Source organism: Rana temporaria, chromosome 4 (assembly GCF_905171775.1).
Source record: "Rana temporaria chromosome 4, aRanTem1.1, whole genome shotgun sequence".
Lineage (NCBI taxonomy): Eukaryota > Metazoa > Chordata > Amphibia > Anura > Ranidae > Rana > Rana temporaria.
The window spans coordinates 404,046,451-404,072,554 of NC_053492.1; the positions used below are offsets into that span (position 1 = coordinate 404,046,451).

Genomic DNA, 26,104 nt, shown 5'->3' on the forward strand with positions numbered 1-26,104 from the left:
GGTGTTCAGGGGTCCCTGTAGAGGAATCTTAGGGTTCCATGGAATGGTGTTCAGGGGTCCCTGTAGAGGAATCTTAGGGTTCCATGGAATGGTGTTCAGGGGCCCCTGTAGAGGAATATTAGGGTTTCATGGAATGGTGTTCAGGGGCCCCTGTAGAGGAATCTTAGGGTTCCATGGAATGGTGTTCAGGGGCCCCTGTAGAGGAATCGTAGGGTTCAATGGAATGGTGTTCAGGGGCCCCTGTATAGGAATCTTAGGGTTCCATGGAATGGTGTTCAGGGGCCCCTGTAGAGGAATCTTAGGGTTCCATGGAATGGTGTTCAGGGGCCCCTGTAGAGGAATATTAGGGTTCCATGGAATGGTGTTCAGGGGCCCCTGTAGAGGAATCTTAGGGTTTCATGGAATGGTGTTCAGGGGCCCCTGTAGAGGAATATTAGGGTTCCATGGAATGGTGTTCAGGGGCCCCTGTAGAGGAATATTAGGGTTTCATGGAATGGTGTTCAGGGGCCCCTGTAGAGGAATCTTAGGGTTCCATGGAATGGTGTTCAGGGGCCCCTGTAGAGGAATCTTAGGGTTCCATGGAATGGTGTTCAGGGGCCCCTGTATAGGAATCTTAGGGTTCCATGGAATGGTGTTCAGGGGCCCCTGTAGATGAATCTTAGGGTTCCATGGAATGGTGTTCAGGGGCCCCTGTAGAGGAATCTTAGGGTTCCATGGAATGGTGTTCAGGGGCCCCTGTAGAGGAATCTTAGGGTTCCATGGAATGGTGTTCAGGGGCCCCTGTAGAGGAATCTTAGGGTTCTATGGAATGGTGTTCAGGGGCCCCTGTAGAGGAATCTTAGGGTTTCATGGAATGGTATTAGAGGGATGGAGATGACACTCATACATATACAGGAGAAGGGGACCTTGTCCAAGGAGCTTGCACTCCCAGCATGGAGGGTCTCCAGGTAACAGCAGGTAATGGGTGCTGATGATGTCATGTGTTTTCTCGGAGCAGTCAGACGCCCAGGCTGAGTCAGGGTGTTGTGATAGAAGGTGATCAGGGCCACCCTGTCCCGGGTGAGGTAGGTGCAGTCCCCGGTGTTATGAATAGAGGTGAGGACAGCCTGCCAGCATCACAGATCTGTCCCCGGCTCCTCCTCCGCAATCACCGCCTCCTCCTCCCCGGTGCTGGAAGGAGATTCCCCCCGATCTGCCAGCTCACATCCCGGAGCTCCTCCGTCTACCGATCGCCTGTCCTCCGCTCTGATCTACAAGATGGCGGGGTCCCTGGTGGAGAGGGAGACCATGGTGAGTCCGACTACCGGAGGGGACAATACATTCATCACGGTCAGGGGGAGGGGCATGCCATGCCAGCCTGTCACCCCCATCATCTGCCACCGTGGGACCTGTGGGCACGAATCCCCATATCTGGGGCGATCACTCACTGGGACTATTGGGGTCAGCAGGTCACACTTGTAGCTTACCCTCCAATGACAGCTACCATCTCTGTCTATATACTGTATACATATATAGAGAGAGAGAGGGAGGGATTCCTATACACAGGATGCCAGGCATGCTCTATCATTCAGGATCCTTCAAGTGTGCCATCACTGCCATGTTCCATCAGCCGGGTATAAATAAACACGCTTATTCCATAGACAGCGAGGGCGATCTAATACAGCGTATACCACACAAATCCGGGGTGTACATGTAGAGTCGCAGAGCTTGCAATCTACCTCTGCGAGATATTCATTGTGAGCACCGGCACATGCGACAAATTCATGCGACATTTTCCACGCACGGCACTATGGTTGCGACAAATTCACGTAGATCTGATTATGCAACATTTTCCACGCACGGCACTATGGTTGCGACTAATTCACGTAGACCTGTTTAAGCGACATTTTCTGGGCATAGCACTATGGTTGCGTCAAATTCACTTAGATCTGTTTAAGCGTTTTCCATGAACGTCACTATGGTTGCGCCAAATTATATAGATCTGTATGGCTGCAACAAATTCACTTAGATCTGTTTAAGCGACATTTTCCATGCATAGCACTATGGTTGCGACAAATTCACGTAGATCTGATTATGCAACATTTTCTGGGCATAGCACTATAGTTGTGACAAATTCACGTCGATCTGTTCATGCGTTTTCCATGCACGTCACTATGGTTGCGCCAAATTATATAGATCTGTATGGCTGAAACAAATTCACTTAGATCTGTTTATGTGACATTTTCCATGCACGGCACTATGGTTGCGACAAATTCATGTAGATCTGTTTATGCAACATTTTCCACGCATAGCACTATGGTTGCGACAAATTCATGTAGATCTGATTGTGACATTTTCCATGCATAGCACTATGGTTGCGACAAATTCATGTAGATCTGTTTATGTGACATTTTTTGGGCATAGCACTATGGTTGCGTCAAATTCACGTAGATCTGTTTATGTGACATTTTCCACGCATAGCACTATAGTTGCGACAAATTCATGTAGATCTGTTTATGCGTCATTTTCAATGCATTGCACTATGGATGCGACAAATTCATAATGAAATATTACGAGATCAGGGATCAGGAAAGTGGAGGGGAATAAGACTGTATGTGTTGGAGTAAATTGATGATTGTGTTGCTTGTGTAATTAACCTTTTGCTGACTGAGTGCCGCATGTATGCCCAGTCGCTTCACATATGCGTCCACGGACGTCTGAGGTTCGGTAAGTACACTCCCAGCACACTGATCGAAATGTGCCTGACACCTATCAGACATGGCTTCTGATTGGGAACACGCTGGACGTGCTTCTGACCTTGTGAGAGCCAATCGCAGTTGTCGCATTATAAAGAAGCCGCACTTTCTCCTGGCATTAAAGCCCACTTAAAGGGCGAAATGAAGGGGTTAACCATATAGAGTGTCTACAGTACTGTTTTATTAGCAATCAGTGGGCGGATCCATAGCCAATAGACAGCCTGCTATTGGCTATGGAATCTGCCTACTGTCAATCACAAGAAGAGAGTGGGCCTGATGAGGAACTAGTATTAGACCCCTTTCACACTGGAGCGTTTTGCAAGCGCTATAGCGTTAAAAATAGCGCCTGCAAACCGCCTTAAACAGCTGTTACATTCACTCCAGTGTGAAAGCCAGAGGGCTTTCACACTGGAGCGTTGCACTAGCAGGACGGTAACAAAAGTCCCGCTAGCCGCATCTTTGGAGCGGTGAAGGAGCAGTGTGTTTACCGCTCCTCCACCGCTTCTGCCCATTGAAATCAACAGCTTCAGCAGCGCATTGCGGGCGGTTTTAACCCTTTCTCAGCCACCAGCGGGGGTTAAAAGCGCCACGCTAGCAGCCGAAATGCGCCACAAATCCGCCCATAGTGTCAGCGGTAAAAATAGCGGCCTTTTACCGCCGACGCTATGGGTGGCTCTGTGTGATAGGGGCCTTAGTGTCTCAACTTCCCCATCAGGCTCCACCCACTGTCTGCCACTAGAAGCCTGTCACCTGTATGGGCTAGTTTACACTTGCTTCAAAACAAGGCTTCGGACAGGCTTTGTTAAAGCTCTCTGAACGCCAATCAAAGCTCCTGCCACTAAATAAAATGGTTAGCTTACAGTCCTGTTTACACCTTCTTTTTGCTTGGTGCTTTGTGGGGTTTTGATGAAGCTTTGGTGGTGCTTCTGTGAGGCTTCGAGCGAGCTTTGCCAAAGACTTCTATGGAGGCTTTGAAGACGCTTTGAAGCACCACTGAAGCTACATGGGGGTATAATTTTTGAAGTGAAGCCGAAGCAAAGCGATTTGCAAGATGTAAACAGGACTGTAAGCTAACCATTTAATTTAGTGACAGAAGCTTTGACTAGCATTCAGAGAGCTTTACTAAAGCCTGGCCTAAGCCTTGTTGAAGTGGAAGCAAGTGTAAATGGGGGGGGGTTGGGCTAACATTCTGCTCTGTTACAGCGACAGGCACTCTACCTGTCTGTGTTCTGCAACTTAGTGACCTTAAACCTTTTTTTTTTATTAAAGTAACAAACATGTTAAACGTACATGCTCTGTGCAATGGTTTTGCACAGAGCAGCCCCGATCCTCCTCTTTAGTGAGTGTTGGGTCGGATCGGGCTCAAGAAAGAAAAGGGGGAGGGGGGATTCCTGCACACACATGGCTTGTGTGGATATAGGAATCTGTTCGTTTTTCTGAAAAAAAGAAAAATTGCGTGTACCCAGCTATAGATTAGATCTTTATTTCCCCAAGTTTTATTATCTGGAAACTTAGGGGCAGATTCATGTACAGCCGCGTAAAATTGTGCGGGCGTAACGTATCTGATTTACGTTACGCCTCCGCAACTTACACGGGCAAGTGCTGTATTCGCAAAGCACTTGCTTCGTAAGTTGCGGCGGCGTAGCGTAAATCGGCCGGCGTAAGGCCGCCTAATTTAAATTTGGATCAGGGGGGCGTATTTTATGTAAAACAACTGTGACCCGACGTGATTGACGTTTTTGCGGAACAGCGCATGCGCCGTCCGTGGAATTTCACAGTGTGCATTGCTCCAAAGTACGCCGCAAGGACGTCATTGGTTTTGACGTGAACGTAAATGACATCCAGCCCCATTTACGGACAACTTACGCAAACGATGTCAAAATTTAAAATTTCGGCGCGGGAACGACGACCATACTTAACATTGGCTGCGCCTCATATAGCAGGGGCAACTTTACGCCAGGAAAAGCCTAACGTAAACGTCGTATCTGTACTGCGTCGGCCGCGCGTACGTTTGGGAATTCGCGTATCTAGCTAATTTGCATACTCAACGCGGAATTCGACAGAAGCGCCACCTAGCGGTCAAAAAAAAAATGCAGCTAAGATCCGATGGCGTAAGAGACTTATGCCTGTCGGATCTAATGGATATCTATGCGTAACTGATTCTATGAATCAGTCGCATAGATACGATGGCTCGGATTAGGACTTACGATGGCGTACATGGCGCTGCGCCGTCGTAAGTCCTTTCTGAATCTGGGCCAGTGACACTTAAAGTGGAGCTCCACCCAAAAGTGGAAGCTCCGCTTGTATGCTTCCTCCCCTCCAGTGCCACATTCGGCACCTTTTGGGGGGAGGGCGGAGCGGGTATCTGTTTTTGACAGGTACCCGTCCCCACTCCCGGGAGACCTTGCTGCGGACCTCGCCAAAGGGAGTTCGGCCCCCCTCCTCTTCCCCCCACTGCCGGGCCATTCAGAAAGCGCAAAGTGCTCGGCGCATGCGCAGTAGGGAACTGGCTGTGAAGCCACGAGGCTTAACTGCTGGTTTCCCTTACAATGAATGGCAGCGCCCGAGATCCGCCTGAAAAATCATCTGGGGTGCCGACATCACAGGACCCCTGGACAGGTAAGTGTCCCAATATTAAAATATTAAAAGTCAGCAGCTACAGTGTTTGTAGGTGCTGACTTTTTATTTAAAAAAAAAAGGGGGGGGGGGCTGGAGCTCCACTTTAAGCATTTAAAAAAAAAAAATGAAATACCTTTTTTGGATAACCTAGCCCACAGTTTCCTCATTCGGGTGGGGATTATGGGCCAGATTCACGTAAATACGTTACACCGCCGCAAGTTTTCATCGCAAGTGCCTGATTCACAGAGCACTTGCGATGAAAACTACGCCGGGCCAATTCAAATGGGCGTGTGCCATTTAAATTAGGCGCGCTCCCGCGCCGGACCTACCGCGCATGCTCCGTTTCCTAACTCCCGCCGTGCTTTGCGCGCCGTGACGTCATTTTTTCGAACGGCGACGCGCGTAGCGTAATTCCGTATTCCCGGACGGCTTACGCAAACGACGTTCATTTTTAAATTTCGACGCGGGAACGACGGCCATACTTTATACAGCAATACGATTGCTGCGTAAATTTATGGCAGGTAAAATAACGACTAACTTTGCGACGGGAAACTAGACTAGCAGCGACGTAGCGAACGCGAAAATCCGTCGGGGATCGCTGTAACTCCTAATTTGCATACCCGACGCTGGTTTACGACGCAAACTCCCCCCAGCGGCGGCCGCGGTATTGCATCTTAAGATCCGACAGTGTAAAACAATTACACCTGTCGGATCTTATGGCTATCTATGCGTAACTGGTTCTATGAATCAGTTCCATAGATAGAAACAGAGATACGACGGCGTATCAGGAGATACGCCGTCGTATCTGCTCTGTGAATCTGGCCCAATGTCCCTAACCTGCTTGTTGCCTCCTGGGGTGAAACATCTCAGGAACCTTCATGGAAATCTCCCATGCATGCGCAGCCATGCATCATCAGGAGGCTGTCTTTCTGATGACATTTATGTGAGCGGCCCATCATCATGTAGATGACAGTTCTGAGCTGCACATGGCCTGCTTTGTGCTGTTGGCGTTTCTTTTGATGCAATGGGGTTCATTTACTAAAGGAAAAAAGACTTTGCAAAGTGCAGTTGTCCTCTGCAAGTGCAGTTGCTCCAGAGCTTAGTAAATGAGGTAAGGCTTCATGTTGCAAAGAGAACCCAATCACGTGCAAGAAAAAAAAAAACAGCATTTTTGCTTGCATGTGATTGGATGATGGAAGTCAGCAGAGCTTATGCATATTTACTAAGCTCTGGAGCAACCGCACTTTGCAAAGGGCACAGCCTATTTGCTTTTAGTAAATCAACCCTCAATGTGTCCTATTTTAAATTGAGACAGAAGTTTTTATTCCCCTCCAGGATCACCTTAAACAATGCCACAAGGTGATTCATGTCAGCTGCAGAATGACTGGTTAGCGTTTTTGTTCCTAGAAAAATTTGAACCGCAGTCAATGAATGCTGAGCGATTTACTTCTTGCAGCTTTTGGAGGTACACCCCCCTAAGCTAGTAGGAGCCGCAGAGCGGGGGGGGGGGTGTAATTCTGACTTTTTTATATTTTTATTCTGCACTGACTGTCTTAGAATTTGCCCCAGCCCCTGTTCAAATCCAATCCAGGGACAGCAGTATATCGCCCCAATATACAGCTATGAGGCTGTAGTTACACGAGTGCCTAGGCACACTCACATCAGGAAGTGCCCAGCTATTTCTCATGAGGAAATAAGTACATAAGCAATTTTTTTCAGGGTACTGCTTATGTACAAATAACAACTCTAGATGTTCCCTATAACATATTAAAGTGATTGAAAAATAAATAACAAACATGTCTATACTTACCTGCTCCGTGGCCACTAACCTCCTCTTTTCAAGTCCCCGCTTTGGCACTCCTGGACCCTCCCCTCTGCCCAATGCCCCCATGGGAAGCCCCTTCCCATAGGGGCACTTGTGCGTGCCCACACCCAAGCCCTGCTGCTGTGTCCATTGACACAGACAATGGGACTTGGCCATGCCCCTCCACTCCCTCATCACTGGCTTTGATTGACAGCACTGAAAGCCAATGGCTCCTGATGCCCCAGCAAAGCCAGCGAGACCCCGGAAGTGAGGGGAGAGAAGAGCTGCAGACGTGCAGAGCACTGGATCAAATGAAGGCTCAGGTAAGTAAAAGGGTGGGGGATGCTGACACCTAAATATTTTTTACCTTAATGCATTCGTGGCTTTACAATCACTTTAACCACTTAAGGACCGGACCAATATGCTGCTAAATGACCCAAGGGGTTTTTACAATTCGGCACTGCGTCGCTTTAACAGACAATTGCACGGTCGTGCGACGTGGCTCCCAAACAAAATTGGCGTCCTTTTTCCCCCACAAATAGAGCTTTCTTTTGGTGGTATTTGATCACCTCTGCGGTTTTTATTTTTTGCGCTATAAACAAAAATAGAGTGACAATTTTGAAAAAAATGCAATATTTTTTACTTTTTGCTATAATAAATATCCCCCAAAAACATATATAAAAAAAAATGTTTTCCTCAGTTTAGGCCGATACGTATTCTTCTACCTATTTTTGGTAAAAAAAGTCGCAATAATCGTTTATCGGTTGGTTTGTGCAAAATTTATAGCGTTTACAAAATAGGGGATAGTTTTATTGCATTTTTATTATTTATTTTTTTTTACTACTAATTGCGGCGATCAGCGTTTTTTTTTTTTTCGTGAGTGCGACATTATGGCAGACACTTCGGACAATTTTGACACATTTTTGGGACAATTGTCATTTTCACAGCAAAAAATGCATTTAAATTGCATTTTTTATTGTGAAAATGACAGTTGCAGTTTGGGAGTTAACCACAGGTGGCGCTATAGGATTTAGTGTTCACCTAGTGTGTGTTTACAACTGTAGGGGGGTGTGGCTGTAGGACTGACGTCATCGATCGAGTCTCCCTATAAAAGGGATCACTCGATCGATACGCCGCCACAGTGAAGCACGGGGAAGCCGTGTTTACACATGGCTCTCCCCGTTCTTCAGCTCCGGGGAGCGATCGCGACGGAGCGGCTATAAACGAATAGCCGCGCCGTTGTCCCGGATCGCTCCCCGAGGGAATCCGACTGCCGCATGTAGCGGGGGGGTCCCGATCGAACCCCCGACCCGCGGAAAGGCAGGGACGTACAGGTACGCCAATGTGCCTGTACGTGCCATTCTGCCGACGTATATCTACATGCGGCGGTCGGGAAGCGGTTAAAGTAGAAGTTCAGTCAAATCCTGAACTATACTGAAACCTACATCCTCATTGTAAGCCTATTCTAACTGCCCTGTAAAGGAAAGATGCCAATACCTGCCTATTCTGAGGGTGCTGCAGTCCAGTCGCACAGTCTCTCCAGTGACTGGCTTCAGTGAAGAGGAGGGATCGCTGACAATGGCTTCAGAGGCTGTGTGGCGACATCACCCATAGGCTTACCATGAGGCATCTGTTGTTGGCCGCCCCTCCTCTCCTCCTCTACACTGAAGCTGGCATTGGAAGCTGATCATGTGACCGGACCGGATTGCTGACTGCATAAGTAAGTATAGACATCTTTGCTTTCCACAGGGTAGTTAGAATAGGGCTTACAATGGGCGTGGGAACAGGTTTAAGTATAGTTATGATTTGACTGAATTTCCTGCCCCAACAGTCTGAGATTCAGAGCCGGTTCACACACAGGCGGCACGACTTTGGGGGCGACTCGGCAAGGCAATCTCAAGACGACTTGAGAGGCAACTTGCAAAATGACTTCTGTATTGAATTTGCGTCACTCCTATTAGAACGGTTCCATTGAATAGAGCAGACCGCGACTTGTCAGGCAGCAGAGTTGCCTGACAGGTCGCCCCTGTGTGAACCGGCTCTCACTGAAGGCCATCTCAATGTGAAATGTTAGTGGAATTCCAGGCTCTAACTAACTAAGCCTAAATTTTCTTCACCCCTTTTCTAACTCCTCCTAGAAGGAAGATGGTTATACTTACCTATTCTCAGGGCGCTCAGGTCTGGTCACGTGATCCCCCCCCTAGCGACTAGCTTCATGGGAGAGGAGAGAGTGCCAACAATGGATGCAATGGCCGGGTGGTGACATCACCCATGGGCTTTCTATTGGGCACCTGTTGTCCACTGTCCCTCCTCTCCCCTAAAGCCGGCACTGGGAGTTGATAATGTGAATGGAGTGCCCTAAAAATAGGTTAGTACAAACATCTTCCTTCTATAGGGTAGTTAGAAGAAGGGTAGGAGCAGTTTTAGGCTTATGCCGCGTACACACGATTGGAATTTCCGATGAAAAAAGTCAGACGGACTTTTTCCATAGGAAATTCCGACCGTGTGTATGCCCATCGGAGAAATTCCATCGGAAATCCTGATGAATTCCATCAGGGTTTAAATATAGAACATGTTTTATTTTACTACGTCGGAAATTCGTCGGAATTTCAATGAGCTTTTGGTCGGGCAAAAGCCTGATCGTACGCGGCATAAGTTAAAACCTGGAATTCCTCTACATGGATCAAAGTTCAGCCAGTTCAGGAGGGATCAGCCAAATTTTGATCCATCCATGGCCTATGGCATGCTGCAATGATCAACTTCTGTCTAACAAGACAGTTTTGTCTTGACCAGCATGCTGTAGTCCAGGGGTGTCAAACTCAATTTCATCATGGGCCGCATCAGCATTATGATTGCCCTCAAAAGGGCCGGTTGTATCTGTAAGATTAGATGTCCAGCGTATCCCCTCCCCTTTACATTAGATGTTAAGAGCCACCCCACCATCAGAAGTTGAGTCCCCCACTCTCCATTACATCACAGTGCTCCCCCCTTACCTTATGCTGCTGCTGGGAAGAAGCTGGATGAATTACTTGAAAGGGGAAAGTAAGGGTCTGGAGTAGGACCAGAGGAGAGCTGGAGCTCTTCTGCAGCTGCACGAGAGGTGCAAGGGCCACATGAAATGGCCTGGAGGGCCGGATTCGGCCCGTGGGCCTTGTGTTTGACATCTGTGCTGTAGTCAATCGGCTGTAGCTGCTGATCAATGTATTTAGACATTGGAGGAGCCCCGCTGTGAGAACATAGTGGCACAACGAGAGGGATTCCTCCATTCACCTTGCATGTGTGGATGGGGGAATCAATTTTTTGTTTGGATCAGCCCCCTTGCCGGTTGAGTAGCAGCTCGAAGGCCATATGCCACCTCCTTGACGACAGATTTTCGGGGGAAAATCCCGCTACACCACAACCGCATTATGCATTATATGCAGTTGCATCTTGGTTGTGGCACTCTCCCTTTCACTTGGATTGGGCATGTTTGATGGCGGTATTGCCTGCTAAACATGACATGCTGTATAAAATTTGAAATCGCAACAACATGTACAGACATATTTGTTGGTCATGTTAATTTAAAGTGGTTGTAAACCCACTTTTTTTACTTTTGCCTACAGGTAAGCCTATAATAAGGCTTACCTGTAGGTATAAATAGGTAGATTCAGAAAGAGTTAGGCCGGCCCATCTGTAGATACAGATAAGCCGACCTAACTCTGAATCTACGCCGCCGTATGTTTAAGCGTATGCTCAAACAGAGATACGCTTAAACAAAGCTAAGATAGGCTGGCTTGCGCCGTTCTATCTTAGCTTGCAATTTTTCGGATGGCCGCTAGGTGGCGCTTCCATTGCGGCCGGCGTAGATTATGTAAATTAGCTTTTACGCCGATTCCCGAACCTACGCCAGCCCGCCGCAGTCAAATTACGTTGTTTCCGTAAGGCCTTAGGCGGCCTAAAGTTATTCCACCTATGAGGTGGAATAACAATGTTAAAGTATGGCCGCCGTTCCCGCCGCGAGGTTCGAATTTTTTACGTCGTTTGCGTAAGTCGTCCGCGAATCGAGAGTTACGTCATTTACGTCCACGTCGAAATCAATAGGCCCGTACGGCCTACTTAGCCGCAATGCGCACTGGGAAATGTAGGCGCCCGGCGCATGCGCAGTAGCAAAAAACGTCAAAAAACGTGAGGTCAAGCCTCATTACCATACAACACGCCCCCCTCCAAGTCATTTGAATTAGGCGCCCTTACGCCCGCTCGTTTGAGGCTACGCCGCCGTAGATTAGCAGGTAAGTAGATTGAAAATCACTACTAGCCTAGTTAATTTACGGCTGTGTAGCCTAAACAGGCTAGGCTATGCCGCCCTAAAGTTAAACCTATGTACCTGAATCTACCTAAAAGAATATCTCCTAAACCTGAACGGTTTAGGAGATATTCCCCTCGCAATGCGCCACTGATTGCAGCGGCGCATGTGCAGGGGGGATCCTCAGATGAAGGGCCGGCCCCGCTGACCTATGCCGGAATGAAATCTCCCACGCACATGCGCGGGAGTGACGTCATCGCCGCTCCAGCCAATCACAGCGCTGGAGCGGCGATACCCGGAAAGACACGCTCGGCTCGGCATGGACCAGGTAAGTTCCCTACCTCGTTCCGAGGTAAGTATTTCATAATGAGCTAATATGCGGTGCATACTAGCTCATTATGGCTTTTGCCTTGCTGGTGTAAAAAAAAATAATGTATAAGCGGGTTTACAACCGCTTTAATACACGAGCAGTTGGAAAGTATTGAAAATGTGGATCAACTGCGTGTTTTCAACGCCTCTCTGCCGCCTGTGTGAATGAGGCCTTGGATGGAACTCGGTCACAACGGACAATAGTGCTTTTTTTTTAGCTTGTTAAGGTTGTCAGTTGCACTCACATTTAAGTGCTTCAGCTGTACATAAAACTAAACATCACAGTGAGCTAGTAGACATTTCTAAGCATTTGCTTTGGATTTCTTCTAAGACGACTATGCATTGTAATATGCATTCCCCCGGGAGAGCCTGGAGTGGAAGAAAGGCCTAAAAAAGACAGCAGGTGTAAATTGAGTTTTACTGTGGTGAACAAATTAAATGACTTATTTAATGGCTTGTAAAGAATAAATTGTAATAGTCAGTTTCACATTATAACTTAATGTTCAAACCCCCCCAGAGAGACATAACACTATTTACCGTTGTGGTCAGTGATGTTTACAGTGGCACATATAGACAGCAAGGGCCCCCTGTTAAGAAGTGGTTGGGCTATATACTGTATATGCATGCCTTCTTGCCATTGTGCCACCTGGGCAAAGTCTTAATCATTATCTCTCAAGGCACCTGCATGTTTAGCTTCTGTTTTGTGCCACAAATCACTGTTCAATATGTTATTTATATCAGCTGCTGCTTTCCTTGGAATCTCCAGTAGTTGGGCATCAGTTTTTAAAAAGGATATTGGGGAACTGGAGAAAGTGCAGAGAAGGACAACCAAACTGATAAGAGGCATGGAGGAACTCAGCTATGAGGAAAGATTAGAGGAACTGAATTTAACCATAGCCCCGGACCAATATGTTGCTAAATGCCCAAAGGCGTTTTTACAATTCGGCACTGCGTCGCTTTAACAGACAATTGCGCACAATTGGCGTCCTTTTTTCCCCACAAATAGAGCTTTCTTTTGGTGGTATTTGATCACCTCTGCGGTTTTTATTTTTTGCGCTATAAACAAAAATAGAGCGACAATTTTAAAAAAAATGCAATATTTTTTACTTTTTGCTGTAATAAATATCCCCAAAAACATATATAAAAATGTTTTTTTCCTCAGTTTAGGCCGATACGTATTCTTCTACCTATTTTTGGTAAAAAAAATCGCAATAAGCGTTAATCGGTTGGTTTGCGCAAAATTTATAGCGTTTACAAAATAGGGGATAGTTTTATTGCATTTTTATAAAAAATACTTTTTTTACTACTATTGGCGGCGATCAGCGATTTTTTTCGTGACTGCGACATTATGGCGGACACTTTGGACAATTTTGACACATTTTTGGGACCATTGTCATTTTCACAGCAAAAAATGCATTTAAATTGCATTGTTTATTGTGAAAATGACAGTTGCAGTTTGGGAGTTAACCACAGGGGGCGCTGTAGGAGTTAGGGTTCACCTAGTGTGTGTTTACAACTGTAGGGGGGGTGTGGCTGTAGGACTGACGTCATCGATTGAGTCTCCCTATAAAAAGAATGACTCGACCGATGCAGCCGCCACAGTGAAGCACGGGGAAGCTGTGTTTACATACGGCTCTCCCTGTTCTTCAGCTCCGGGGAGCAATCGCGGCGGAGTGGCTATAAACGAATAGTCGCGCCATCGTCCCGGATCGCTCCCCGCGGGAATCCGACCGCCGCATGTAGCTGGGGGGGGGGGGGGGGTCCCGATCGGACCCCCGACCCGCGGAAAGGCAAGGACGTACCTGAACGCCCATTTGCCTGTACGTGCCATTCTGTGGACGTACATATACATGCGGCGGTCGGGAAGTGGTTAAGAGAAGTGGAGATTAAGGGGGGATATGATCAACATGTACAAATATATAAGGGGTCCTTATAGTGAACTTGGTGTTGAGTTATTCACTTTACGGGTCAACACAGAGGACATGGGGGCACTCTATACCTCTAGAGTCAAAAAGATTTCATCTCCAAATTCGTAAAGGTTTCTTCACAGTAAGAGCTGTGAAATGTGGAATAGACTCCCTCCAGAGGTGGTTCTGGCCAGCTCAGTAGATTGCTTTAAGCAAGGCCTGGATTCTTTCCTAAATGTACATAATATAACCGGGTACTAACATTTATAGGTAAAATCCGATTGCCTCTCGGGGGATCAGGAAGGATTTTTTTCCCCTGCTGTAGAAAATTGGATCATGCTCTGCTGGGGTTTTTTGCCTTCCTCTGGATCAACTGTGGGTATAGAATTGGGTATATAGGATTGTACGATATTTTTTATTTTATTTATTTTTATGGTTAAACTAGTTGGACTTGTGTCTTTTTTTCAACTTGACTAACTTTGTGACTATGTAACCGGCATGGTGACATTCCAGGAATGACTTCAAAGTGATACCCCCACCTTTCCTTTTTACATCTACAGGAATAGCTGCCATGTGGCTCCCCCAGCACCACTCTGATGGACCCCTAGGGGCCCCATGTATCTTCACGAGTAGCCTAAGCAGTGTGCTCACCCCAGGAGGTGGCATAATATTTGTCATTTAGCAAGCCTTATTCTCCGCCTGGGTAGACTTTTATGGTTTATACCAAATGACTATTGATTGAAAATATTTAAGCAGCTAAAAGACACTATTCTTATGAGCGTAACAATCCACATTTTCTGGACATGCCAATTATCGGTTTATTGTTTTGTGTTTCATTGGTAAATTTGTATTGTATTTGTCACACTTATTTAATATTCTCTTGCCTAATTAAACAGTAAAAATTAAATCAGTCTCTTTTTCCCAGGGCAGGGCTCCCTAAATTGCATAAATAATTCATAGTCTGATTAGTAAGTAGAAATACATTGGTACTGCAAAGACATTCAAACCCCTAACATATACACATACAGAATATATACTTTTTTATTTTTTTAAATCCCATGATTGTTTTAAATAATAAAGCTTGGCAGATTTATATATCAATTTTCGTTGGACTTAAAAAGATGATTACCGTATTTGCCGGCGTATAAGACGACCCCCTAATTTTCCAGCCAAAATGTTGGTTTTAGGATATACTCGCCGTATAAGACTACCCCCTTCCTACTAGTCATGCCTCGCCTCACGGTGCCACCATTACATGCCAGACTGTGCCACTACATGCCAGACTGTGCCCCATTACATGCCAGACTGTGCCCCATTACATGCCAGACTGTGCCCCATTACATGCCAGCTGTATGCCAGACTCGCTGTGCCCTTACCTTATCCTATGACATGCAGAATCGCGGACGTACTGTACGTTTTTTCAAAAGCCGCGCCTCCTACGTCTTCTGTTCCGTGATAGGCGGAACAGTCAGCTATCCCAGTGATAGGCGGACACTAAACATAGTGGGCCAGATTCACAAAGAGATACGACGGCGTATCTCCTGATACGCCGTCGTATCTCTGAGATCCGACGGTCGGATCTATGCCACTGATTAATAAGAATTAGTTACGCATAGATCTCCCTTAGATCCGACAGCCGTAAGTGACTTACACCGTCGGATCTTAGGCTGCAATCTTCCGCTGTCCGCTAGGTGGCGTTTCGTGTTTTACTCGCGACGAATATGCAAATGAGGAGATACGCCGATTCAGAAACGAACGCCCGCTAATGTTAAGTATGGCCGTCGTTCCTGCGCCAAGTTTTGAATTTTTACGTTGTTTGCGTAAGTCGGTCGCGAATAAGGATGGCCGTAATTGACGTTAACGCCGAAAACAATGACGTCCTAGTGACGTCATTTGGAGCATGCGCACTGGGAAATTTCGCCGGCGGCGCATGCGCAGTTAAATCGGCGCGGGTACACTCCCCCTAGCCGCGGAATTTCAATTCAGCCGGGGGAGTTACGATCCGCCGGCGCAAGTTTGGAGGTAAGTGCTTTGTGAATACTGCACTAGCCTCGCAAAATTGCGCCGGCGGATCGTAAATCACATAGATTACACGGATCTAAAGATCCGCTAATCTATGTGAATCTAGCCCAGTGTCTCCTGGGAAGCTGAGTGTTCCGCCTATCACGGAACAGTAGACGTAGGAGGCACGGCTTTTTAAAAAACGTACGGCCGCGATTCTACATGTCATAGGATAAGATAAGGATGTTAGGTTACCGGCGTATAAGACGACCTCCGACTTTTAAGAAGATTTTAAGGGGTTAGAAAGTCGTCTTATATGCCGGAAAATACGGTATGTGAATAGACTTTACTTAAAGTGATACTAAACCTACAACAGTAAAATCAGTCTGTATATGCAGTAAAGCATGCTTGGTATACTCACTATGGAACCTAAGGGGTTAATCCTGGGCATTCTGTTAAAAGGCTGTTTGATTCTGTCTTCCCTGATCCTCCCCTTTTCCACTGTCCCCAATCTATCTGCTGATAGTACAGAGCCTTGGGGGCACCCTACACATGCTTAGTTTGGTGTATATTGCTAGAGAGTTTTTTTTTTCATGGAAGGGTGCATGTGATCGACACAGGGCCAATCAGCACTCTCCAGACAGAGGGTCAGGAGCCGCATTGGACAGTCAGAGGAGAATGAAAACTCAAGCTTTAACCAGCGCTCTGCCAGACACTAATAGAAGTCACAAGACTGCTATAATCTGCTGATGAGAAAAGGTATTTAGCAGTTTATAATTACTAAAATAATTGCATTTCCATGTTCTGTGTAGTGTGGGAGACAAGATATAGTGAATGCAGGGTCCTGGGTTTAGTAAGACTTTAAATTCATAAAAGCAAGTTTGGGAGTAAAATTATATGAAAAGTTTAACCCACATGTTGATACACTAAATACATGAAAATGTTCTATAATAAAGAAAATGTGTGAAATACTGGGCATACAGACATTCATAGTACATAAAAAATAAAAAATTATTATCAACAAAGCAAAGAGGCGACACTTATACAGTAAAACCTTGGTTTGAGAGTAACTTGGTTTGAGAGCGTTTTGCAAGACAAGCAAAATGTTTTAATACATTTTGGCTTGATATACAAGCGATGTCTTGATATAAGAGTAGCATCACAACTGAGTATAAAAGAGAAGAGAGGAACATATAGTTACATTTAATGAAGATACAACATTTAGCAACTTATTGCTACACTTAGAGGCGCCTCTCTTTTTTATTTTAGGCTTCCCACCCTAGAGGTGAGATGTGGGGTCTTATTGACCCCATATCTCACTGTAAAGAGGTCCTGTCATGCCATATTCCTATTACAAGGGATGTTTACATTCCTTGTAATAGGAATAAAAGTGATCAAAATTTTTATTTCATTTTTAAAGTGTCAAAATAATATATTTTTTTCAGTAAAATTAACAATAATTTATTTTTTTCAAAGTGCCCCTGTCCCTGTGTGCTCGCACGCAGAAGCGAACGCATATGCAAGTCCCCGCCCACATATAAAAACGGTGTTCAAAGCACATGTGAGGTGTTGCTGTGAACGTTAAAAATTTAAAGCGTCGCCTATGGGGATTTTTAAGTACCGAAATTTGGCGCCATTCCATGAGCGTGTGCAATTTTGAAGCGTGACATGTTAGGTATCTATTTACTCATTTTTCACATTATACAAAAAAATTGGGCTAACTTTACTTTTTATTTTTTTTTGCATGAAACTGCTTTTTTAAAAAAAAAAACAAAAAACGCACGTTTGCAAAATTGCTGCACAAATACCGTGCGAGATAACAAGTTGCAATGACCACCATTGTATTCTCTAGGGTCTCTGTTAAAAAAAAACATATATAATGTTTCGGGGTTCTATGTCATTTTCTAGGAAAAAAAATATGATTTTTACATGTAGGTCAGGGCTCGACAAATCCCGGGCGCCAGGTCGCCATGGCGACTAGAAATGGTGTCCTGGCGACTTGGCTTGAAAGGTGGGCAAAGCTGGCGCCATCTGGTGGTGAGCCGTTGGTATTACAAGTTATTACCACCAGATGTGTGAGCTGGCGCCATCTGGTGGTGGCCGTTGGTATTACAAGTTAAGCATTACAAGTTAAACAGCAATTCTAATGTAATTTTTCACTATTTTTCACTATTTTCACTGCCATCTTCTTCCCTCTAATTAGAACCCCCAAACATTATATATATTTTTTATCCTAACACCCTAGAGAATAAAATAGCGATCGTTGCAATACTTTCTGTCACTCCGTATTCACGCAGCGGTCTTACAAGCGCACTTTTTGGGGAGAAAAATACACTTTTTTTAATTAAATAAGACAACGGTAAAGTTATCCCCATTTTTTTTTATATTATGAAAGATAATGTTACGCCAAGTAAATTCATAGCCAACATGTCATGCTTCAAAATTGCGTCCGCTCGTGGAATGCCGACAAACTTTTACCCTTTAAAATCTTCATAGGCGACGTTTAAAAAAATCTACAGGTTGCATGTTTTGAGTTACAGAGGAGGTCTAGGGCTAGAATTATTTCTCTCGCTCTACCAATCGCGGCGATACCTCACATGTGTGGTTTGAACACCGTTTACATATGCGGGCGCTGCTCACGTATGTGTTCGCTTCTGCGCGCAAGCTCGTCGAGACGGGGTGCGTTTTCTGGCTCCTAACTTTTTTAGCTGGCTCTTAGATTCCAAGCAAATTTGTCAAACCCTGATGTAGGTAAGAAGTATCAGAATCGGCCTGGTTGTTAAGTGGTGGAATAATGCCCCATGGTTGGTTTCAGTGAAATAGTGCCCCATGGTTGGGGTCAATGAAATAGTGCCTCATCAATGGTGTCAGTGGGAAGAATAGTTCCCTGTTGTCAGTGGCACCAACTATGCCCCACTGTTGCCCCAACGGGAATAATGCCCCAACGGCTGGATAAAAGCATGCAAGGTCTGGCCATCGGCTGCAGTTTAAAGACCACTGGATTAGACAATGAAAGAGAAGCAACACATGGATGAAGCCACCCTTCCCTTATTCTACACTGTAAACGTGTTCTGCTGCAAAGCATGATTGCCCCCTAGAGCTAACCCTCTCTCCCAATCCACTGTACAGGGAATTACAAGAGGCTGTTTTAATGACAAATTCAGGTTCTTAGACATGCTGCACTTTAATTAAAAGTTTTCAATTAAAGCGGAGGTTTACCCAAATAACATTTATATAAGACCAAATTCTTTATACTACCAGCATGTACAGTCGGCACTTTTTTTTTTTTTTTTAGGCTGTACATACCTTATAATCTATATTTGCAATCCGGCTTCCGGGTACTTCTCCTGCGGGAGAAGGCGTTTCCAAGCTGAGCCGCAATGTAATCTGGGTGTTCGTAGGCGCGTCACGGAGTTTCCGAAAGAAGCCGAACAGGTAAAGCTGCGAGTCGGCTCTATACGGCGCCTGCACAGTCAGCTCTACACGGCTCCTAGTCGGTGCGCAGGCGCCGTGTAGAGCAGACTCGCCCCTACCTGTTCGGATTATTTCGGAAACTCTGTGACGCGCCTATGCAATACGGGGGGTGGGGCCTTATCCGCCGGGGGGGAACATTTTCTGATAGACATCAATCATCTGGGTGAACGCCCAGATTACATTGCGGCTCAGCTTGGAAACGCCTACTCCCGCTGGAGAAGTACCCGGAAGCCGGATTGCAAATATAGTTTATAAGGTATGTACAAGCCTAAAAAAAAAAAAAAAGTGCCGACTGTACATGCTGGTAGTATAAAGAATTTTGGTCTTATATAAATGTTATTTGGGTGAACCTCCGCTTTAATATATGTAAAGGGATATTCCAGGTATGGATATTTTATACATAGTTACATCGGTCCAGCTGTGGGCAGTGCAACTATGTACAGTACAAACTCTAACTGGATGATGCCATTGAATGCTGGAAATCACTGAAATAGATACAACTACTCCATTGATCTCCACTAGCTTCCAGGACTCGCACCAAGTGGTCGCTACCTGATTTTGGCAAGTAACCCCCTTGGGAAAGTAACCCCCTTGAGAAAGCGCTTCCCAGAGGGGGTTATCTGATGCGGGGGGAGGCGAGGGACCTCAGAAGACGAGGTTCGGGGGCCACTCTGTGCAAAACGAGCTGCACAGCGGAGGCAAGTATGACATGTTTGTTATTAAAAAAAAATAATAATAACTGTACAATCACTTTAACACAGTGCAACAAGAATTGTGTACCATGATGGCATTTTAAATATTTATAATGTTAGAATGTCGTTGTAGAGAATGCATTCTTTTTCATTTTGTCACATAGTTACATAGTAGGTGAGGTTGAAAAAAAAAAAAAAAAGTGCATCAAGTCTAATCTATGTGTGTGATTATAAAAAGTAGTGCATGATTCAAAATACTATAAATCAGTTTGTGGCCTGTTGTGACTATTTGTGATGTGTGTGACCTTTGGTGAGAAAATGACACTTGGATAGTCACATGACTGTTCCCATTCTGCCAATTAATTGCTCATTAAAGTGTATTTGTTGGGATTATATATTATATATACAGTATATGGGCTTGTACATGTAAAATCCTTATCCATCTGGTGTTTCAGTTTGAAGTGCCCAAGATGGAGTTCCCTTCAGGTCTTTCCTAAGCAGGGGGCCCCTCCAGGAGTAAGCCATTAAGGAGGATGAGGGCTGCCGGCTTAATGCACACGGCGTAGAACACATTCATTTTTAGTATTTTAGTTCATTGCAGTACAAAACGAACAACACGAAACACTCATGGGTACAGAGCTATTCATACATAAAATAAACTAGTCTGTGATATCAAGTAAACATAAAAGAAAAGATAATTAAGATGCTACCAGTAATCTTATACACGATGTCCAAATCGCGAAGCACGCCTAGGGCTCCATTCACACCTGAACATATCGGCGCAACAGCTGCTGCACTGCGTTTTATTCGCTTTTTTGTGGAGCATTTTTGGAGCGGCACCATTTATTTGAATGGGCCTTCCTCCACTCCAAGAACACTCCAAAGAAGCTCATGTACCAAATCTCGGCACAGAGCCAGGAGCGTTTGGTGTTACCTTTTTTTCCACAATTTGAGCTTGTTTTTTTTCGCTCAAAAACATCGGTAGAATTATTTCGCGTTTGGGGTGCCATTAACCTCCCTGGCGGTATGATTATGTCAGATTTTAGGTGCTGAAAGCGGTACCATTATTTTGCATGGAAATTTGGCGTTTTATATTGTAGGCCTGCAATTCTTAGGAATAACTCACTTAAATCTGTCCAAACAAGAGTCTAGTAGACATCCTGGGTATGATAAAGTTTGAAACACAAAATCATAAATTATAATATAATAAATAACTATAAATAATTATAACAAATAATAATATAATACAAATTAATCAATAATATAATCAAATCAAAAACACAGAAATTTGCTCAGTTGCACTCACAAACACGTCCCACGTTTTTCCGCGATTCTTGAATCAAATTGTCTAGGTGGGAACAGAGCCTAAGGTCTCATGTACATGGACACTTAGCCCTGGTTCACATTTTATTGCAATTTCAAAACCGCAGATCAGTGCAATTTACACCGCCAATTTCATTGCAACTTAATTTAATGAAACTATGCAAGGCACAGTGAAATCACAAAAAAGTAGTGCAGGAACCCTTTTTTTCATAATGGATGCGACATGAGTTGTGCCGATATGAACGGTTCCATTGCTGGCAATGGATTGCAACTTGTCATACGAGACGTTTTGGAACTGTCAAGTCGCATGACTAATCGCACTGGTGTGAACGAGGGCTTACAGGCATTCGGCATACATTGCAGGAGTATTTCTACACCCAGGAGACATCTGCAGTGTACAGCCACCCATAGTAATAAATGCTTGTAGGGTAGCTGTAGGTGGGTATACGCCACGCTTGTGTAAACTCAATACTTTTGTGCTGCTAGGGGTTTATGAGGCCATGTGCATGTTTACGCAAGCACTGCGTATACATGCCACTCCATTCATTACTATAGGTAACTGTACTCTACAGCTATATCTCCCGGACACAGGAATTGTGACGTATTTTACACTGAATGCCCAAGACTTTCTTTCCATTCTACATATTAAAACCACTTTTAAAAATATTGAATCCATAGATTAATAGAGGCCAAACTGGATGTATTGTATAATAATTCTTCCACCCATATATACAGTGCATCCAGAAAGTATTCACAGCGCTTCACTTTTTCCACATCTTGTTATGTTACACCTTATTCCAAAATGGATTAAATTCATTATTTTCTGCAAAATTCTACAAACAACATCCCATAATGAAAATATGAAAGTTATTTTGAAATCTTTGCAAATGTATTAAAAATAAAAAAGGAAAAAATACCAATGTACATAAGTATTCACAGCTTTTTCCATGACACTCAAAATTGAGCTCAGGTGCTTCCTGTCCAAGGAATTATCCGTAGACCTCCGAGACATGATTGTATTGAGGCATAGATCGGTGGAAGGGTACAGAAACATTTCTGCAGCATTGAAGGTCCCAATGAGCACAGTGGCCTCCATCATCTGTAAATAGAAGAAGTTTGGAACCACCAGGACTCTTCCAAGAGTGGGCCACCCGACCAAACTGAGTGATTGGGGAAGAAGGGCCTTAGTCAGGGAGGTGACTAAGAAACCGATGAGTGAGCAATCTGTCCGCCGCAATGTCGCAGTCCCACTAAAAATCGCAGATCACAGCCATTATTATAAAAAAAAAATGCTATAAATCTAACCCCCTATTTTGTAGACCTGATAACTTTTTGCGCAAACTAATCCATATACGATTATTGCAATTGTTTTCTACCAGAAATATGTAGAATACATATTGGCCTAAACGGAGGAAGAATTCTTTTTTTTTTACATTTTTGGGGGGAATTTATTATAGCAAAAAGTAAAAAAATATTATTTATTTATTTTTCAAAATTGTCGCTCTTTTTTTGTTTACAGCGTAAAAAAAATAAAAACCGCAGAGGTGATCAAATACCACCAAAAGAAAGCTCTATTTGTGGGGAAAAAAGGACATACATTTTGTTTGGGTAGAGGATCGCATGACCACGCAATTGTAAGCGACGCAGTGCGGTCGTGCGACGCCTGGTCATTAAGGGGAAAATCCTTCCGGTCTTTAATTGGTTAAGTACCAACTTTCAGAAAGTCACATCAGGGTTGATTTATTAAAGGCAAATAGACTGTGCAAGTGCAGTTGCTCAAAAGCGTAGTAAATGAGGTAAAGCTTCACTGTGCAAAGAGAACCCAATCACATGCAAGGATTTTTTTTTTTTAAAACTGCATTTTTGCTTGCATGTGATTGGATGATGGATGCCAGCAGAGCTTCCACTCATTTGTACAGCGCCCGGGTTACTTTGCCTGCTAGGGAGATAGTACAGGGTTACTTTGATGGTGGAATGAGTCTTGACCCCTGTAATATTTCCTGTTGCCTCGTAGCTTAGACTGATTAGCTCCTTGTCTATTATTAGTTTGTCCAATCCTGCATTAGTGAAGGTTTTGAGTGATCACATGACCTTTGTAGTACTTGGAGCAAGACAAGTAGTACTTTGTTTATTTTTCGGAGTTGTGGATTGTGCGTATCCCGGGGAGGTTTTACTAGAATTCTTGCTTGTCCTTTGTCATTCCTGATCACTTAGCTTTCACTCCCCTATCAGTTCTATGTTGACATAAAACCCTACACTGCCAGTGTTATTTAGTGTGACTTTCGGATCATATTGCAGGTTCTGTAATGTGGTAGAACAGGTGCAAAGGTGGAGCATGCCTCCTATCATTCCAGGAGGCTGGTCCCAACTGCTTCGGAGTATACGGAAGGGCATACAGTCTCAATGCCATTCTTCTGAGAAGGCTTATTTTGGTACTGACCTTAAAGGGAAACTTCTCTAACCGCTAGCCGGCAGCACAGCCAGGCACAGCAACGTACTGGTTTTTGGGTGGGGGTACGGCCGTCCCCTGCTGATCTGTGATTGGACACAACACGTGTTTTTTAGCAGGTTACAGCCAAGGATTTTGGCTGTATACCTGCTGATCGGATGTGTCCAATCACAGCACAGGGTTCTGTGTTTACAAACACACAAAACAGTGAACAGCAATCTGGCTGTTTCTTCTCTCTAAAATTAAAAGGGGTTGTAAAGGTACAATTTTTTTTTTCCTAAATAGCTTCCTTTACCTTAGTGCAGTCCTCCTTCACTTACCTCATCCTTTTATTTTGTTTTTAAATGTCCTTATTTCTTCTGAGAAATCCTCACTTCCTGTTCTTCTGTCTGTAACTCCACACAGTAATGCAAGGCTTTCTTCCTGGTGTGGAGTGTCGTGCTCGCCCCATTCCTTGGACTACAGGAGAGTTAGGACGCTCTCTATGTTGCAGATAGAGAAAGGAGCTGTGTGTTAGTGGGCGTCCTGACTCTCCTGTAGTCCAAGGGAGGGGGCGAGCACGACACTCCACACCAGGGAGAAAGCCTTGCATTACTGTGTGGAGTTACAGACAGAAGAACAGGAAGTGAGGATTTCTCAGAAGAAATAAGGACATTTAAAAGCAAAATGGAAGGCTGAGGTAAGTGAAGGAGGACTGCACTAAGGTAAAGGAAGCTATTTAGGGAAAAAAAATTGTACCTTTACACCCTTTAACTCTGAATTTAGTGAGAAAATAGAGACCAATCAGGTGAGTAAAAGCAGCACACATAAACTAAACTATGCTTAGTTTAGTTTAGTTTAGTTTAGGTTAGTTTTAGTTCAATGTTGGAGCCCCTATATGACCAAGACCTAGCAGAGGATACCCTCAAAAGGGTAAGACAACAGTTAATGACGAAAATCCATAGATCACATGATCCATTGCATTCCTAGTTTTTGTACTCTTCCATCTTCGAAAGAATACACAGACAACATAATTACAAGATTGCAGTTTGAAGCCGGCAGTGAAAGTCTGTTCCGCTCCATGAACACACATAATAAACACTATGCACAAAAGGTCAGTGAAAATACATGTGGTCAAATCACCTAAATCATACACAAAGGATGACTTTTTTCTGAAATTAACAGCTGTTCCTTACATAATTATGTTCTGTAAATATTAAGGTACACTTGCTGAAAGTAAGCGCCAAGTGGTTAGATCTGCCCACTATAATTACTCCTAATTTTGTGTTTAGAAAAGAAACACAAAGTCCAGGATATCGCAGGAGTTTCTATCCCAAAATAATTTTTTCATTATTGTGCTCATTAGACCTAAAAAAAGAAAAAAAGAAAAAAAAAATGTTTTACTCATCTGGAAATGCCTGTTGCTATGCAGTCCCACGAAATCTGCCTTTGGAATCACCTAGGATCCTGACATCATCTCCCTCTAATGCTCCTGGGAAATGTGTGTCATTTCCCAGGATGCAGTGCACTACCCAATTATCACTCCCCATCCAAGACTTCCAGGAAATAAGTGCTTGTGGGCTTCACAATGCCCACAAGCAAAATGACAACGGATATAAACTATCTTTTTTGAATAACTATGCGGAGCGGCGGCGGATTGTAAAATAGTAAGTGACCGGATTTATATTATAAAAACGCAGGATGAAAGGACATACATTTAAAAAATGCTAATTGTGGTTGGAACCCCGCTTTAAATTCGAAGCAGCATATTAAAATGGAGTTCCACCCAAAAGTGGAACTTCTGCTTAAACCACTTTTTGCCCCCTTACATGCCACATTTGGCATGTCATTTTGTTTTGGAGGGGGGGAGTGGGGGCTTTGTTAGGAGTGGGACTTCTTGTCCCACTTCCTCCTTCTGCTTAGGAACCGCTTAGGCGACTCGAAATATCGCCTTAGGCCGCCCCTCCCTGTAGGCGATCGCCTGGGACACGTGCCCACAGTCTGAATGGAGGCGCCGGCGGAGAGGGGGGAGAGGAGCGACGCTCCGGGCGGCACACGTCGCTGGACAGTGGAGCAGGTAAGTAAGTGTCTGTTTATTAAAAGCCAGCAGCTACACTTTTTGTAGCTGCTGACTTTTAATAAACATAAAAAAGGCCGGAAATCCGCTTTAAATACAAGAGTACAATAATGAGAATTCTGCTTTGGTTGCAAGGAGTATGAGTTTAATTTTTTGGTCAGCACAGACGGCAATGTTAAAAAACAGCCATACCCATTATGTAAGTTACAACATTTTTAACCGTTTGCGCATTTTACTAATTACATGAATGGGCCTTCCAGCATGACAATGACCCAAAACAAAAGCCAAGGCAACAAAGGAGTGGCTCAAGAAGAAGCACATTAAGGTAATGGAGTGGCCTAGCCATTCTCCAGACTTTAATCCTATAGAAAATGTATGGGAGGAGCTGAAACT

The 26,104-nt window shown here is 44.5% G+C and overlaps 1 protein-coding gene across 1 annotated transcript in view; it reads left to right on the top strand.

Moving 5' to 3' along the window:
* The first annotated feature begins 1,097 nt into the window (after positions 1 to 1,097).
* Positions 1,098 to 26,104, top strand: part of LGALSL (galectin like) — a 73,517-nt gene continuing 48,510 nt past the window's right edge. Inside the window, exon 1 of the mRNA XM_040351231.1 lies at positions 1,098 to 1,290. Coding sequence (XP_040207165.1) covers positions 1,258 to 1,290 — 33 coding nt within the window. The 5' untranslated portion in view covers positions 1,098 to 1,257. The remainder of the gene's footprint in view (positions 1,291 to 26,104) is intronic.